Consider the following 14,869-nt stretch of genomic DNA (forward strand, 5'->3'; position numbering starts at 1 on the left):
AAGATCTGGCCTACATACTCCTCATGTATGAGTTCACTGAATGCCATGGGAAGATGGCACAATGATGCTGTGCCGAGCTGTTCACACAGTGAAGGCAACCACACCATAGAATTTTTGCACCTGTCTGAGGGCTGTTGCATTACTCCGTGTTTTGCAGTGTACATTTGGCAACTGGTTGTTAAGATTCTTTTTCACTGAGCGAATGTAGTTTCACAGGAATGAAAGTGATTATGGTAACAAATTGAATAAATCAAAATGACATTATCACTGTGTAATAAGCTACCGGAAACAATGGGCCCCCTGATATCAAAATATTCAGAAAGTATTTCTGAAAAATCTCTGAAAGTGTGTTGGTGGAGTTCTGATTCACCATATATAATTACTATAAATGAATAGTTCCTTGTCTGGGAGACCCTGCATCTATACTGTAGAATATGAATGCATACTAACAATGTGCTCAAAACTAACAGACTCAAAATTATAAGTGATGAAAAATAAATACCTTGGTGTGATATATGATGGGATGTAAATGCTGACTGGGATGACTCCACCGACGATTCAGATCTTCATCTGTTATGCCACACCGATGGCTGGAACAGAATACAAAAGGATAGATACTTAAATGATGATGTGAAAACATAACATATACAAATTTAATTAAAGAACCATGTTACTTAGTCACTGGTTAAAACTGTCGTTTTCAGTTTTGCATAAGTTTAGAACCTATCTCATTAGTGTTACAGAAATGATCCACGAATTTAAATGGGAATTTTTGGACGGAAGCAGACACTCTGAAGTGCTTCAACTGACTATCATAAAATTTGCGTAGGGGACAAATGTCTATGTGTTAACACGATAAGAAGTGTTTACACTCAACAGAGGTACACAGGCAATAATTTTCTCTTCTTCCATTTCAGTGTAGAATAGGAAAGGGAACAACCACGAGTTGTACAAATTACCATCTACCACTCACTTAACACTGGCTTGCAAAACATGAACATTGATGTATATGCACATTTTCCTCTTTGATTTATTCAGTTTAAAGTCTGGTACCTTTGCCAACACAGAACCACCAGATGCACACAAGGAAAAACCATCACAATTATTCAGTTTCCATCTACAATTGTGAAATGTTTAAGCATTCTTATTTACAATATTAAATTTTTCACAAGATCATTCACTATCTGAAATCATTGACGAGCACTGTATTTCTTGTCATTTTATCAGTTAACTTTGAGGAGTACCATATTACCCCAGTAGTATGATGTGTAATACTATGTCTACCTAGCCAACAAATGATGGCAGTTGTTGAAACCATTTATTAAATAGTTACGAACTGTTTGGAGGATTTTTGTCATTTGCTTTTACTTGTGATGTGATATGGGTAAATGGCAAATGCCAAGGTGGGATGGTGATTGCATTACCTGTTGGGCTTTGCATTTGTTTCATGATACGGTATCATTTGGAGTAGTTAGGTGTGCTAGTGAATAAGAAGTGTGCCATGACAGTGCTGGTGGCATCACAGTGAACAACGGAAGTCCATAAAAATACTCTGTCATTCATGTAATGTCAGTGTCTGATGTCTGGATACCAAACTGAATGGACAAACAGCATTTCCTACAATCACTTGTTCTAATGTTGTACACTGGGATACAGTGTAATTATTCATTAGAAGAAGTAGTATAGAGTATTCCTTCCTAGACATTTGAAATTGCTTGAAGATTCTAAGTTTCCAGCTGAGGCACAACTGCAGAGAGGATGAAATCAATCAAACTGCACCTGCACAATCTAAGAAGAATACTCAATCACAGGTGCAGCAATTCAAAGCTTCAAGATAACAACAAATCTGAATGAACATCTATATTTCAAAGGGGAACATTACATCCCACAGCCATTGCAATAGGACCCACAATAATTCTGTGATGGAAGTCTATCAAGAAACTGGATTCAGGTTGAAGTGTAACGAAATGTAGCCTTGGAGTTTGGTATTTCTCGAAGCAGTGTTTCACTTGCATGGAGAATGTTCTGAACCACAGGCACTGCTTCTGAAGGAGAGGTGGTGGTCAGCCATGGCCAACTACAGCAGCATGTATCTATTTTCAACAACAGGCAAGGAGAGGCCCATGTCAACAGCTAGTCAAATTGCAACCACATTTAAGAGGACTGCAAGAGATGCAGTCTCACCTTCCAGAGTGGCACAAAGACTGCATGAGGCTAGTCTTTACCTGACGACCAGTATGTTGTGTTCCATTGACACCCACACATCGGCAGCATAGAGTTTACAACAGTCCCAAGAATATAGAGATTGGGCCAGTGAGGAGAGGAGTAGTGTCCTCTTCTTGGATGAGAGAAGATTCAGTTTGAGCAGTGATTCTGGATGTACCTTCATGTGGCAAGAGGCAGGAACATATAATGTACCATGGAACATTGTCAAAGATGATAGTTTTGATGGTCCAAAGCATTATGGTGTGGGGAAGCAAAATGTTGCACAGGTGAACTTACCTCCAAATCTTTGAATACAGTACACTTGTTGATCAGTGTTAAAAGAGTGACACATCACTCCTTCCCCAAGTGTGTGTTTTCAGAGGTACATTATTTCGTTTTTATGGATGGCAATGCACGATAGAATAGGAAAGTGCAGGTGGAGCAGCTCTTGGAATGAGACGATATTCAGCAAATAGGATGGTCTGCCCATTTATCTGACTTAAGTCTAATTGAGTAAGTGTGGGACATCTTCAGAGATGAATTGCAGCTTGTCCACTGTGGTATCACATATCGATACCATACCATCCCATGGCACACGTAGGTTGGTAATGGAATAGCAAGTTTTCATCTGATGCCAATAGAGTCATGTGGGATCTGGAAGTCTCAACAGTGCACATCCATTGAGGCGCACCTCCAGTAGCTCTGTTCATCAAGCGCCATCTGCCACTGCAACATAAGATGGCTAGTACCAGCTATTCAACCCACTTGCACCTGGAGCCACTACACTATGACTCATTTGTTTGTGCTTCATCCTTGTTGACTCTGAGATAGTTGGACTGTGTATCTTGCTGAATTATTTGTAATAAGTCTTCTTTCACTTGGAAAAATAAAAGTTAAGTAAATCTCCTGTTCGTTGTGTTGACTTGTTCATTAATCTTTTCTGCTCCTGTTCAGCTCTCTTACAATGGTAGCTGCTGCACCACTATGTAGCTCACTCTCCTTATGATTCTGTACACAAAGTCATACACAACATCTAACTATGAGAACGGGTTGTTTGAAGGGATTGTGACAGACAGCAGACTTCAAACTGTTGCCACCAAGTTTGAAAAGTTTTGCACTGGCTCCAGCATCACCCACATCATGAGAGCACCGTTCCATCTGTAATCCAGTGGTGAAGCTAAATGGTTTGTCCAAACATTTAAGCAACAGATGGACAAACTTCACGTCTCCCACACAAGGGATCATGCTCTGTTGCTCTTCTTGTCTTCCTGTTGCTCCACCTACATGACAGACCACTGCCAACGCAGTTGCTACAACGACGGCCCCACCACACCTTGCTTATGCTGCTGCACCTGCCCCAGCAGGTGATGCCAACTTTGTCCAGACAGGCAAAGTATCTAACTAGCAATTCAGTCTTTTACCAATTTTATGATGGACGGCACTTGGAGGAAGGTATGATTGTACGATGTATTGGACCTTTTATGTTACTGCTGCAGGGAGCAAGAGGATTGCTGCAACACCATCAGAATCTAATTCATCCTTGTGAACTGCGTAATCCTACCACAGGCTTGGTGCTTTCAGATTTGGTGCCTGCCAGGATGCTGTAGCCATCACTGCATCCCGCTCTCATGGGCCCTGGGCCACTGACCTCTACCTGGCAGCTGTCCCACATGCCATCCCAGGTCCCTTTGCAGTCACTGAGATGTCCCTGTGTTTGTTTTGCTGCTCCACCTCTGGATGTTAGTATGTTGTCTGTTTTTCAGCTGGTGTTCTTGGGCGGGCTCAGAGTGTATGCCAGGGAGTGGGTGGGAGCTCAGCATCAGCCTCAGTTTCAGCTCCCGTTTCCTCATTGCCATCTGCATCCAGCCTCCCCCCTCCCACCGTTGTTTACTCATCTACACTACACAACGATGGTGAAGCAGTTTGGGTGGAAGGGATGTGCTGCCGTGTATCAATACTACCCCAAAGTGTATCAAGGTTGGTAACAGAATGAAAGTTCCCATCTGTCGCTGATAGCGGTCACCCAGGATCTGGTGGACCCAATAGTATGTGTTCACTGAGTCACACCCCCAGTATGTCCTTCGAGTGCCCTCTCCACCATAATATACGGCACCCAGGAGATGCCGCTCACCTCACTTACGCCTGGGGCCACTACAGTACGACTCCTTCATTCGTGCTTCATCCTTGTTGACTCTGATACAGCTGGACTCTGTTTCTTGCTGTGTTATTTGTAATGAGTCTTCATTCACTTGGATAAGTACAAGTTACATAAGTCTTCGGTTTATTGTGTTAACTTGCTTGCTAAACATTTCTGCTCCTGTCCAGCTTTCCTACAATGACAGTCAGCCCCAGATCTATGATATTTCCGAACCAGAGCAAAAGCAGGATAGTGGTGCCCACCCTCCCCATCCCTTCTACCATTTGAGATAGGGCGTCAAAAAATAAAAAATAAATGATTTTCCGAAAATATGTTCATTTTATAGTGCACATCTTTATAACGGGTTCGTTTTTTGTGTATTATAAACATATATGTTTGAGGAAATGTAAGACATGTTATTTGGTATTAAGTGTGCCATAGTGTAGTGCCATGATTCTTCATGCAGCATTCTTCTGTGGCTTATCACTATATATTGCTATGTGGAATCAAATGTTTATATTTTGTAATGGAAGCTATCAAACCTACATTGAGGACAGCGGAAATCAAAGTATCCTGTGGTGCATCTCCTGCCCCCAATCGGCCAGTTTGGCATTCCACCCTCCTTATTATTTGTGACCGGGAGAATAACCACTCTTCAGAAAATTTGCACTCTTTAGTGCCTATTAGCTAATAATTTTCTCTTCTGTGACATAAAATTAAATATAGGAAGACAAAAGCAGTACAGACAAGAGGCAGTACACATTTCTTCAATCCTTAGGTCCCAGCATTTTTTTTTCCTCTTATCTTTCTACAGCTTTACACGGCGCGCTTTCCTTTCTGCGAAAGAATCTATTACGTCCTCAAAATTCGTTAAAGTGGTTTTGCTACGTGAAAAATCAAAACGTCGTTGTCTAATACTGAAAGAGCTGTTAATACGAATAGTACACGAGAATGGCGTGGTTTCTCGATCTGATTACGACTATTTTGTCACTGTCTGCTAGATAAAATGAAATACGCCTTTGTAATGTTACAGCAATTGTAACAAACGCCAAATAAGCGTGGCTGTTTTGGCACAAATGGTCATTTTTATCTACCGCATTTACATAAATAACACGATAGAATATGATCCATGACATACTAATACCAACTGCCAATTAGGCCTACTACAAGCAAAAAGATTAATGCTAGGAGATTGTTCCACATTCCATTCATACGTTCCAGTTTCTCAAGCATTAGATCGAAAAGTGGTGTACGAAATTTTTATGTAAATTTGGAATCGTCATATTCTTTGATATAATTTGTGTGATGTCCCCATTCTCCTTCCTCTTAACAAACAATTTTGTCATCACTAATTCTGTAACTATTCCTACCTCTGTTAAACCTTATTCTTCCGTTAACTTCACTAACCCTCCTAGAATCACCGGTTTAGTTGTTCCTCGTTTATTCTTCGATAAGGCGTTATTATGTGTTCGTATAACGCGTTTTCCGCGCTATTCCGAGAACACAACTTAAAGCTGCTGCTAACGAGGGGCTGTAGGATTATTGGCCCTTAGAACTGTAGCAATCTGACGAAGATTTTCGGTCAAAATCTTATTTTCTTGGATACAGGAGAAGATAATACGTAATCGTTCTTACCTGTTGTTCCTGTAAATCTATGGATTTCGCTAATAATTATAACAACGCTGATCATTCGCACAACCACATTAAACCAACAGCGATTGGCGTTCACCCGTTCGGATTTATTCGGCTCAGCTCTGATAGCCCTGTCCCATTTTGTCTGCGGAAAAGTTTTTTTTTTTTATTTCTAGGGGCGGGGTGGATTATCTTGGCAGAGACATCACATACAGTAGACACGGATTCAAAAATCGCCTTATGATCCGTTCAGAAATAAATTTAGAATTTGTTCAAAACCCAGAGAGACGCGTTTCAAAATAATAAGAATAATCGACAGACCTTCATGCGCTGGATGCTAGGCGCTTTGTGAGACAAGTTCCCCCCCAACAATATGAATTTGATGCTCCCTGAAATTGCCTACCGGGACAGATATCTCCCCGCACCCACTCTAGATCCGGGTCTGATGATAGTTCTCCCAGCACTCTGTAGCCCACTTATCCTTACAATGTGTACGAAGTCGTACACAGCATCCACATACAGCAGTTGTCAACCACGCTGGTGCAGGAATGAAACACTCTACCACAAGAACTCCTGAAGGACCTTGTGATGAGCATGTTGCGGAGCATGCATTACTGTCTGTGGTGATCACATATCCTATTTTTTAATGTGCCGGTGACCATCATAAATCACGGTGATTTCAGCGTAGCTATTGTCTTTGAATACAAGGTTAGTTCTGTCCATCTCATTGTGAAGTATACCAGGTTTCTTAGGTCTCTGCATCCCCAACTTCCGTGTCTGCAACCACGACTGCATCTTTACATATTAAAATTTTGTAAACCACTTTACCCTGGAGTTCCGCTGATAGGCTTGTGCCATGTCTGAATATTCCGTATCTCATAACTTTCTGTCATAATCACTGAAGGGATTTTGTGTATTTTTTCTGCATAGTAATATCTTCAATATGGCATAGTCAAAGCAAGTTGTGTTAAACTTCAAAGTCTCTTCGGGTTTGCTGCCGGATCCTAAAATCAACTTGACTCGATATTTCGGTGATCCAACTGTTCGCCATCTTCAGGAAAATGTTATAGTGATGAGTCCCGCTGGGAACTGACGCTAGGTTGCAAATCGACGTCCTATATAGGCCACCGTTTAGTACACGGCGCATGCGCCCCCCATCACGGTTTCTGCCTTCCAAAACAGGGAGGTGGCGCCGCCCTTAGTGAAACACTGCTGGCAACGATATATCGCAATCAAGGCCGCACTGAAGAACGTTCAGTTTTGATGCGAGATAATACAGGATTCCATGTTTTGCTAAGAGGAAACCTATTGTCTCAGTGAACTTCCGATGTCATCCACAAGGTCATTTATGTATATAGTGAATAGCAACGGTCCTATGACACTCCCCTGCGCACACCTGAAATCACTCTTACTTCGGAAGACTTCTCTCCATTGAGAATGACTTGCTGCGTTCTGTTTTCTAGGAACTCTTGAATCCAATCAGACAATCGGTCTGATAGTCCATATGCTCTTACTTTGTTCCTTAAACGACTGTGGGGAACTGTATCAAACGCCTTGCGGAAGTCATGAAACACGGCATCTACCTGGGAACCCGTGTCTATGACCCTCTGAGTCTCGTGGACGAATAGCGCGAGCTGGGTTTCACACGACCGTCTTTTCCGAAACCCATGCTGATTCCTACACAGTAGATTTCTAGTCTCCAGGAAAGTCATTATACTCCAACATAATGTGTGTTCCTGATCGACGTTAGAGATATAGGTCTATAGTTCTGCACATCTGTTCGACGTCCCTTGTTGAAAACGGGGATGGCCTGTGCCCGTTTCCAATCTTTTGGAACACTACGCTCTTCTAGAGACCTGCAACTGCGAAAACATTTCATGTCTGCAACTGTGTTTAACTCTCCGGTAGACCTCATCGTCAGCAACATCAACTAATGAGGAGCAGGAGTGGTGGCTGGGAGGCGGCCTTTACTCTGGGCGGTGTCTCAATGTAATGTAAGTCATATCTCTCGACATTTCCTGTGTTGTTAGGACCCATCAGTGGACCACAGAGAGCGCCCCTTCTTCCAGGCACCTGCGACCTTCCGGAGGCTCCTGGCGTTAGTCAGCGCGGCGCTTTCCGGCGAGGGTCCGGAAGCGGCCGCGTCTGCCGCCGGAGACAATGCCCCTCCCCTACCCCTCCCCTCGTCACACCACACCTTCCTCACAGCCGCCGGAAGTCGCAGCCGTGCATCGCTTGCCCTGCCCCTAACGCCGACGCTGCCGCCAGCTGTCCCCTCAATACCAATGAGGCCGGACTCCGCCACCGTTGGCCGCCGTAGCGGTGTCATCAGCCTCTGCTGGGTCAGCTCCGCAAAAAGGAACCTGCACGCAACAACGGCGAAACTGCCCAGTGCCTGGAACCGGTCGCCGCTAATATTGGCTCTGACCAACCGGCGCCATCTTCTGCAAAGTCCTCCCACTCGGCCGTACATGGAGCGATTTCCGCCATCCGCTACTCTGCACAACGTGTGACTGCCCGGCGTTCTCGTACAAGGAACTTCCCATAGCACCAACCTAAAAACTATCCAACGGGTGTGAGCGCGTTGAATATTCTAACATGATTGCCACACGGATATATTATAAACAAACCATATCCTAAATCTCTAATTATCACATACGCGATATTGAGATCGTTATGGATTCATAGCTAAGATCAGTCATCTTCACGGAGAAAAGTATCTTAACATAGTATTAAGGGTCCGAACACATTAGATTGATACCTCAGGCCATTCATTGCTTCTGAACAGCACTCTTAGCCCTCGACGAGACACGCACGTAGGGAAGGGAGTATTCATGAATGTGCAGGAGTGAAGATAGTCACAAATGTTGATATAAAGCATACAAGTGCGGCAGGTACTTACAGAGGCTTTATAATTATTTTTTAATAACCACCTCTGATAACGAGCCTCTAGTGACTCGAAAGCTCGCTGATGAGAAAGCAAAGATAGGGTTACCTAGTGCCCTCTTTTCCATTTATTTCTAATAGGAAAAAATGTATATTCTTCCAAAAAATCCGGCCGATGTGGCCGAGCGGTTCTAGGCGCTTCAGTCTGGAACCGCGCGACCGTTACGGTCGCAGGTTCTAATCCTGCCTCTGGCATGGCTGTGCGTGATATCCTTAGTTTAGTTAGGTTTAAGTAGTTCTAAGTTCTAGGGGACTGATGACCTCAGATGTAAGACCCATAGTGCTCAGAGCCTTCCGAAAAACTCGAACACCTAGATGTTAATACTACGTACCGTAATTTGTCTCAACAGTCGTTAGCAGCGGAGATAACGGTGGAGGAAGTCATGAACTCTGCAGACGATTAGTAACGTATAGTCCGGCCTTAACAGCCCAATTAAAAAGAAAAAATAAAGTGCAGTACACGTGTTACAGTGGCAGCTCGTTTACCTTTTACCTCCTTTCAGAATTTCCGTCTTATTCCTCTCCTCCTTTCCCCTCAACTTTGCGCCACCGTAACATAAGATAGCTTGCGGAGTATACATGTAGATGTAGAAATTCCTAAGTCCCTGTCCAAAAATACAGTACCGCTCTCTGAAAAGCTGAGAATTTTTTTCTTTGTTCACGTAACAATACGAAAAGCGTAAAATGCATGCATAAATGCAATACCTGATTTTTACCCATAAGGATGCAATACTTTTGTTTTCATAGGGAACCATAATACGTCGCACATTTGACCAGCTGGTATCATCAATTGCCTTCCATAGCACAAAAACCTCGTCTACATACCAAAGGAACGTACGAGTGGGGCTTACGAATAGTCGAAATTGTCCGTTTAATGCCAAAGAGAGTTACTGACAGTTACTATAAAGTGGCGGTTTTACCTACTACGAAACAAAAAATGAAGGGATTGTATGCTCTGACTTTTATTAAGGTAAGATGCAGTTTTCAAAGGCTACACGTTACGAGGAAGAAGCAGGTGACGGTCATTACACGGCTATGTTCTTTACGTAATTCTCAAAGCAGGTTGGGCTTCAATCAGGGCACACAAAAAATGATTTTAGAAGTGGATAGCACAACTTTGTGCGAGCAATTTATAGCAAACAGAATCACAGAGACAAGTACTGCGCCTGGATTTACAGAGTCTGAGAAAGCTTTTGTCACTGCTTCGACGAAAATCTCTGCTAGTAAGCTGCGAGAAACAGAGAATCGAACCTAAATATCATAATATGACAAGGAACATCATCATCAGCGCTACAGCATCTGGCATGTTACTCATGAGATACGAAAATTTCTAACTGGGATAGGAGTTAAATAAAGTGACTTCGTTCTACCAAACTGGTCTTCTACTGTCTGAGGTACCTTTAAATCACTGAATTGTGATGAAGTCCATATCGGAAAAATTTTATCTAATTATGGGTGGTAAAGTTTGTAGAACGTCACTGCGCTTCAAAAACTGGCTAAAGCTGAATAAAAGGTAATTTATTGACAAACAAGATGGTTGGTGTCGGTCAGATTTCCATGTTCAGCGAAAAACATTTTAAACTTGGTGTGATCAAAAATTAACGGGAATTTTGTCCGAAAATTTACATGTGCTTTGATTAGTATCGCCAGTTATTAATTTTGTATTTAAATGGTTCAAATAATTTGCATTAAATTTTGCCATAAAGAGCAAAGTATTAGATTATCATGCTAACTATTGCTTTTAGCCAATATGAAATGAGGAAAACAAGGGTTCATGAGTAATATGCGCGTTTCGAAGGCCGTGAAGGCGTTGAAGATGATACCTAGTACATCACAAACTTACGAAATTGTGGAAAAAAGTGAAAGGAATGATTATGGACTATCATCGAATCATCTTCGGAGAAGTAGCTGATGACATGGCATTCCAGTTGCCTCATGCCTTAAAATTTTTCGTATGTTCCACACTCGTTGAATTTCGAACAAAAACGGTGACGAATTCTAGTTGCTCAGGAATCGATTGTTTAATTCAACAACGATGCAGCGATGTTGAAATGTCTCGTAACAGTTGATGAAACTTAGGTTGACGTATCTGAATTCTAAACTCAGGGACAAACACCAAAGTGAAAAAATTCTGGATCACCATGACAGAAAAAACACCAAAAAATGCGGTCAAAAATGATAGTTACGCTCAATGTGTTCTTAGAATTTAACGTCACAGTGCACCACGAGTTCTTGACACAAGGTCGAAAAAACTATAAGGAGTACCATCTACAAGTTCAACGCAGTTTCGTTAAGTATTCCGAAAAAAAGTTCGGATTGGGGCGAAACATGTCCTGCCATTTGGATCACGATAATGCACCTGCCCATATTCGTTACCTGTTCGTGAACTTTTGACCAAAAGCAATACTGTAATGATTCCACGCATGGCCCCATGTGACCTTTTTCTGTCCCCAAAAACCATAAACCACGAAGATCCTTCGTTGTGCAAACATAGGTAAGATTAATAACACATCGCTGGGAGAGATTTGCTATTCCGAAGATCGAGTTGAAGTGTTTCGGGGATTGGAAAAAGCGCTGTCACAAATGTATAACATCCTTCCCTCATCCGCTCGCTCTTTACTCCCCATCCTCAACTACCCTTGTGTACGCAATACCGCCGCCATCTGCATATGCGCATAATGCTATTTCATGATTTTTGCCACTTTAGTGAACAGTGTATTAAGTGTACAGGTCTACATAGTAGCAAAAAAGTGTGAATGTGCATCGACCCAGTAACCATGTTAAGCGGTGACACCGTTCACACTGGTATAAATATAGTTAACTACGCGAATTCACTGTACTTAGCCCCCACCCCCAATGAGCTATGGACCAAGGTTGGAGAAGCTTGCGTGCCTCAGCGATACAGATATCCGCAACGGAGGGGTATCTGTTGAGAGGCCAGACAAACGTGTGGTTCCTCGCTAATAGTTTATTACAGCCTCAAGATAACGGATTCACCACCTACGTTCTGTTTTCTGTGCAGGGGACAACATCTATAGAAGATGGTAGGTTGGTGAATATTAATTAGAACTTATGCATTACACTCAGGGCAGTGGAAGCAAATAGGCACCTCGCGTGTACTGCAGTCTTAGTACAAATGAGATTAGTGACACGTCATCTGTGGTAACACAGAGGAGGTAAGAAGGAGAAAAATTTTCGAAGGATGGGGTTTATCACACGCACGTATATATATCACCCTTTGTTTTTATCAACTTGCCGTAGGGTAGATCCCGTTTTGTTTCCGGTTCGAAGTGATGAAAACATTTTTCATCCCCTGTGACGATGTTAGACAACAAGTTGTCACGGTCAATCTCGTAACGCGCAAGACATTCCGCACAGACGGTTCCTCGTTGCTCTTTGGCTCAAAGGGCTCTGAGCACTATGGGACTTAACATCTGAGGTCATCAGTCCCCTAGAACGTAGAACTACTTAAACCTAACTAACCTAAGGACATCACACACATACATGCCCGAGGCAGGATTTGAACCTGCGACCGTAGCGGTCACGGGTGCCAATCTGAAGCGCCTAGAACCGCACGGTCACTCCGGCCGGCCGCTGCTGTTTACGGTCTTCTGTTAGGCGGCGAGGAACCCAGGAGGCACAAATCTTTGAGTACTCCAACTTGTGAACGAGTGTGTTAGCACTACAAACAGAGATGTCCAGTTGAGCAGCGAGGTGTATGACTGTGATCCGACGATCACCTCGAATGAGAATGTCTGCACGTCCCAACATTGCAGGAATCACAGATGTGTGCGACCGGCAGGCACGCTAGAGATCGGCAGGCTTGCGCGACCTTGTTGCGATGACGACTCACCGCATTTTGTTTACTGCCAGGTCTCCATAAACGTTCAACAAGCGCCTGTGAACATATATGATGCTCCGGTTTTCAGCCCAAAGAAACTCAGTGACAGCTTTCTGGTTGGAACGTACCTTAAGCGCGTTCCGACGTGATTCTGATGGCTGCGTATAGCGCCACCACTTATCGGAACTTCATGAAACAAAGGGTCTGGAAGCGGGAATATTCCACGACGTATCACAACTAATTCTGTAGTTTTTCAACCGAAAGTGTCCCCTCGTACATTCCAGAAACTTCTTACTGAAAGTCGTGTGATAAGGCACGCCTCTGTGGAAGATGACAGACGACTGGAGACTGAGCTTACGCACGTTGATGCTTAAAGCTGAAGATCTTTATTTGTGGGGAAGGATGCAAAAGGCCTTTATCCAGCTAGGTACGAAATACTGCCCAATAAAGAGTGGTCCTATACCACGCTGATAACAGCATCTCTTTCCCTTGCCATTCTCAAGGCAATTTATGGCACGCAGTGCGAGCTCGCCTCGAGAACAACGCAGAAGTAGGTGGTGGTTGTTTTCTGGAGATCCGTCATAATAATGCAGAGGGAGTGGGGGTTGATGATAAGTTGCGCCGGCCCATTAGTTATTCGGCAGGCCCGGGGGCTGGCCAGTCACGCGGCCGCCTCGTTAGCTGAGCGCTGGCCGCTGAGCGGAAACGCCGCGGGCCGCTGTGGCTGCAGCGGCCGCCGTGTGATGCAGTGCGCGCGCTCTGCCGTTCCCACGAGCCCGCGCCGCCGATCGCTCACCGCCGCTACCTGCGGCCGGCTACCTCTGCTGCCGGACTACGGATACACTCGTCTCGGCTGCGCGGCAGACACCGCCGCTGTAAATGCCTATCTGCATATCTTCGTATTTCTTCTGCCGTACATAGAATCGACTACTTCAGTGCCGCAGACCAACCGAATAAGACAGTTACCTGTTCCTCACATTATGAGGAATAACGCCTTTAGTAAAAAAAATTGTTTGTACTTTGTTTAAGCACACGTTGCATTTCGGACCCTGTGGGTCCATCATCAGGTGCAACTTCTAGTCTTGAGTGAAATGATGCGAAACGTGGGCTCCTGTTGTGAGTATAATGCTATGTTTCGAAATTCGCTGATTAGACAACAAAATATGATTTTCACTCCCCATGTAAGTAATGCCATAAAAAACCTTATTTACTCACGCCCCACAAATCCAAAATATTTTATCCGCAAAGAAGAAACACCAGCAGAGATGGCTACTATAATTAATTGACGTTATTTTATTAGTATGCACCGGTATGTACTCCTACATCATGTATTATACTATAGTGACGAAGCTTATTCCGCTGTAACAAGATCAATGATGAACAAAAATTCTTTATTCTTCATACGATGACTACACACCGACCTTTCATCTAACTTTAATCTAATACCCCACATACAGAAAATGTTAAACATTTACGTTAAAAATTATATCCGCTGTTGAGGATTCTAAACGAGATATTTTGAAATAAGGAACCAATGGTCTGAAACTAATATTTCACGGGTTACGAGATCTTGAATAAGCAATGCGCGTGAAGTGCATGTTCGTAAACTTAGTCTTTAATATGAATTATCTGCTTGCTGCACAGACTTTGGCGGCGCTACTTCAGATTTTTTAAGGCAAACAGTAGATGTGTCTACATTGGAGTTCACCGTTGCCTACACTTCACGACAGGTTGTCGAAGATGAAGCATTACTCGTTAAAGGAAATTGCAGACATTCATTTCATGAATGGCGCAGCAGGACGCAGTTTCCGGACAGTGAAGTTTATGACCCTACTAGAGGAAATTTATTGCCATGGATAAAAAAAAATTGGCGAGACATCGGGATGTTAAAGCAACAGGGAGCTGGCCTAATTTTGATCTTGGCCTGGTAATGCGTTCTTCGAAGCATACAGGATGGAGAATACTTATGGAACAGGATTTAGACCTCGATGAAATGGGTCAAATTGCTCTGAGCACTATGGGACTTAACTTCTGAGGTCATCAGTCCCCTAGAACTTAGAACTACTTAAACCTAACTAACCTAAGGACATCACACACATTCATGCCCG

The 14,869-nt window shown here is 43.3% G+C and overlaps 1 protein-coding gene across 6 annotated transcripts in view; it reads right to left on the reverse strand.

The window, feature by feature from the left end:
- LOC126272348 (cytosolic carboxypeptidase 1-like) overlaps nucleotides 1–14,869 on the reverse strand; it is a 499,992-nt gene that overhangs the window by 66,822 nt on the left and 418,301 nt on the right. For all 6 annotated transcript variants that reach the window (XM_049975148.1, XM_049975150.1, XM_049975152.1 and 3 more), the window contains exon 19: nucleotides 503–590. In XM_049975148.1, coding sequence (XP_049831105.1) covers nucleotides 503–590 — 88 coding nt within the window. The remainder of the gene's footprint in view (nucleotides 1–502; nucleotides 591–14,869) is intronic.

Source organism: Schistocerca gregaria, chromosome 5 (genome assembly GCF_023897955.1).
Source record: "Schistocerca gregaria isolate iqSchGreg1 chromosome 5, iqSchGreg1.2, whole genome shotgun sequence".
Classification (NCBI taxonomy): Eukaryota; Metazoa; Arthropoda; class Insecta; order Orthoptera; family Acrididae; genus Schistocerca; species Schistocerca gregaria.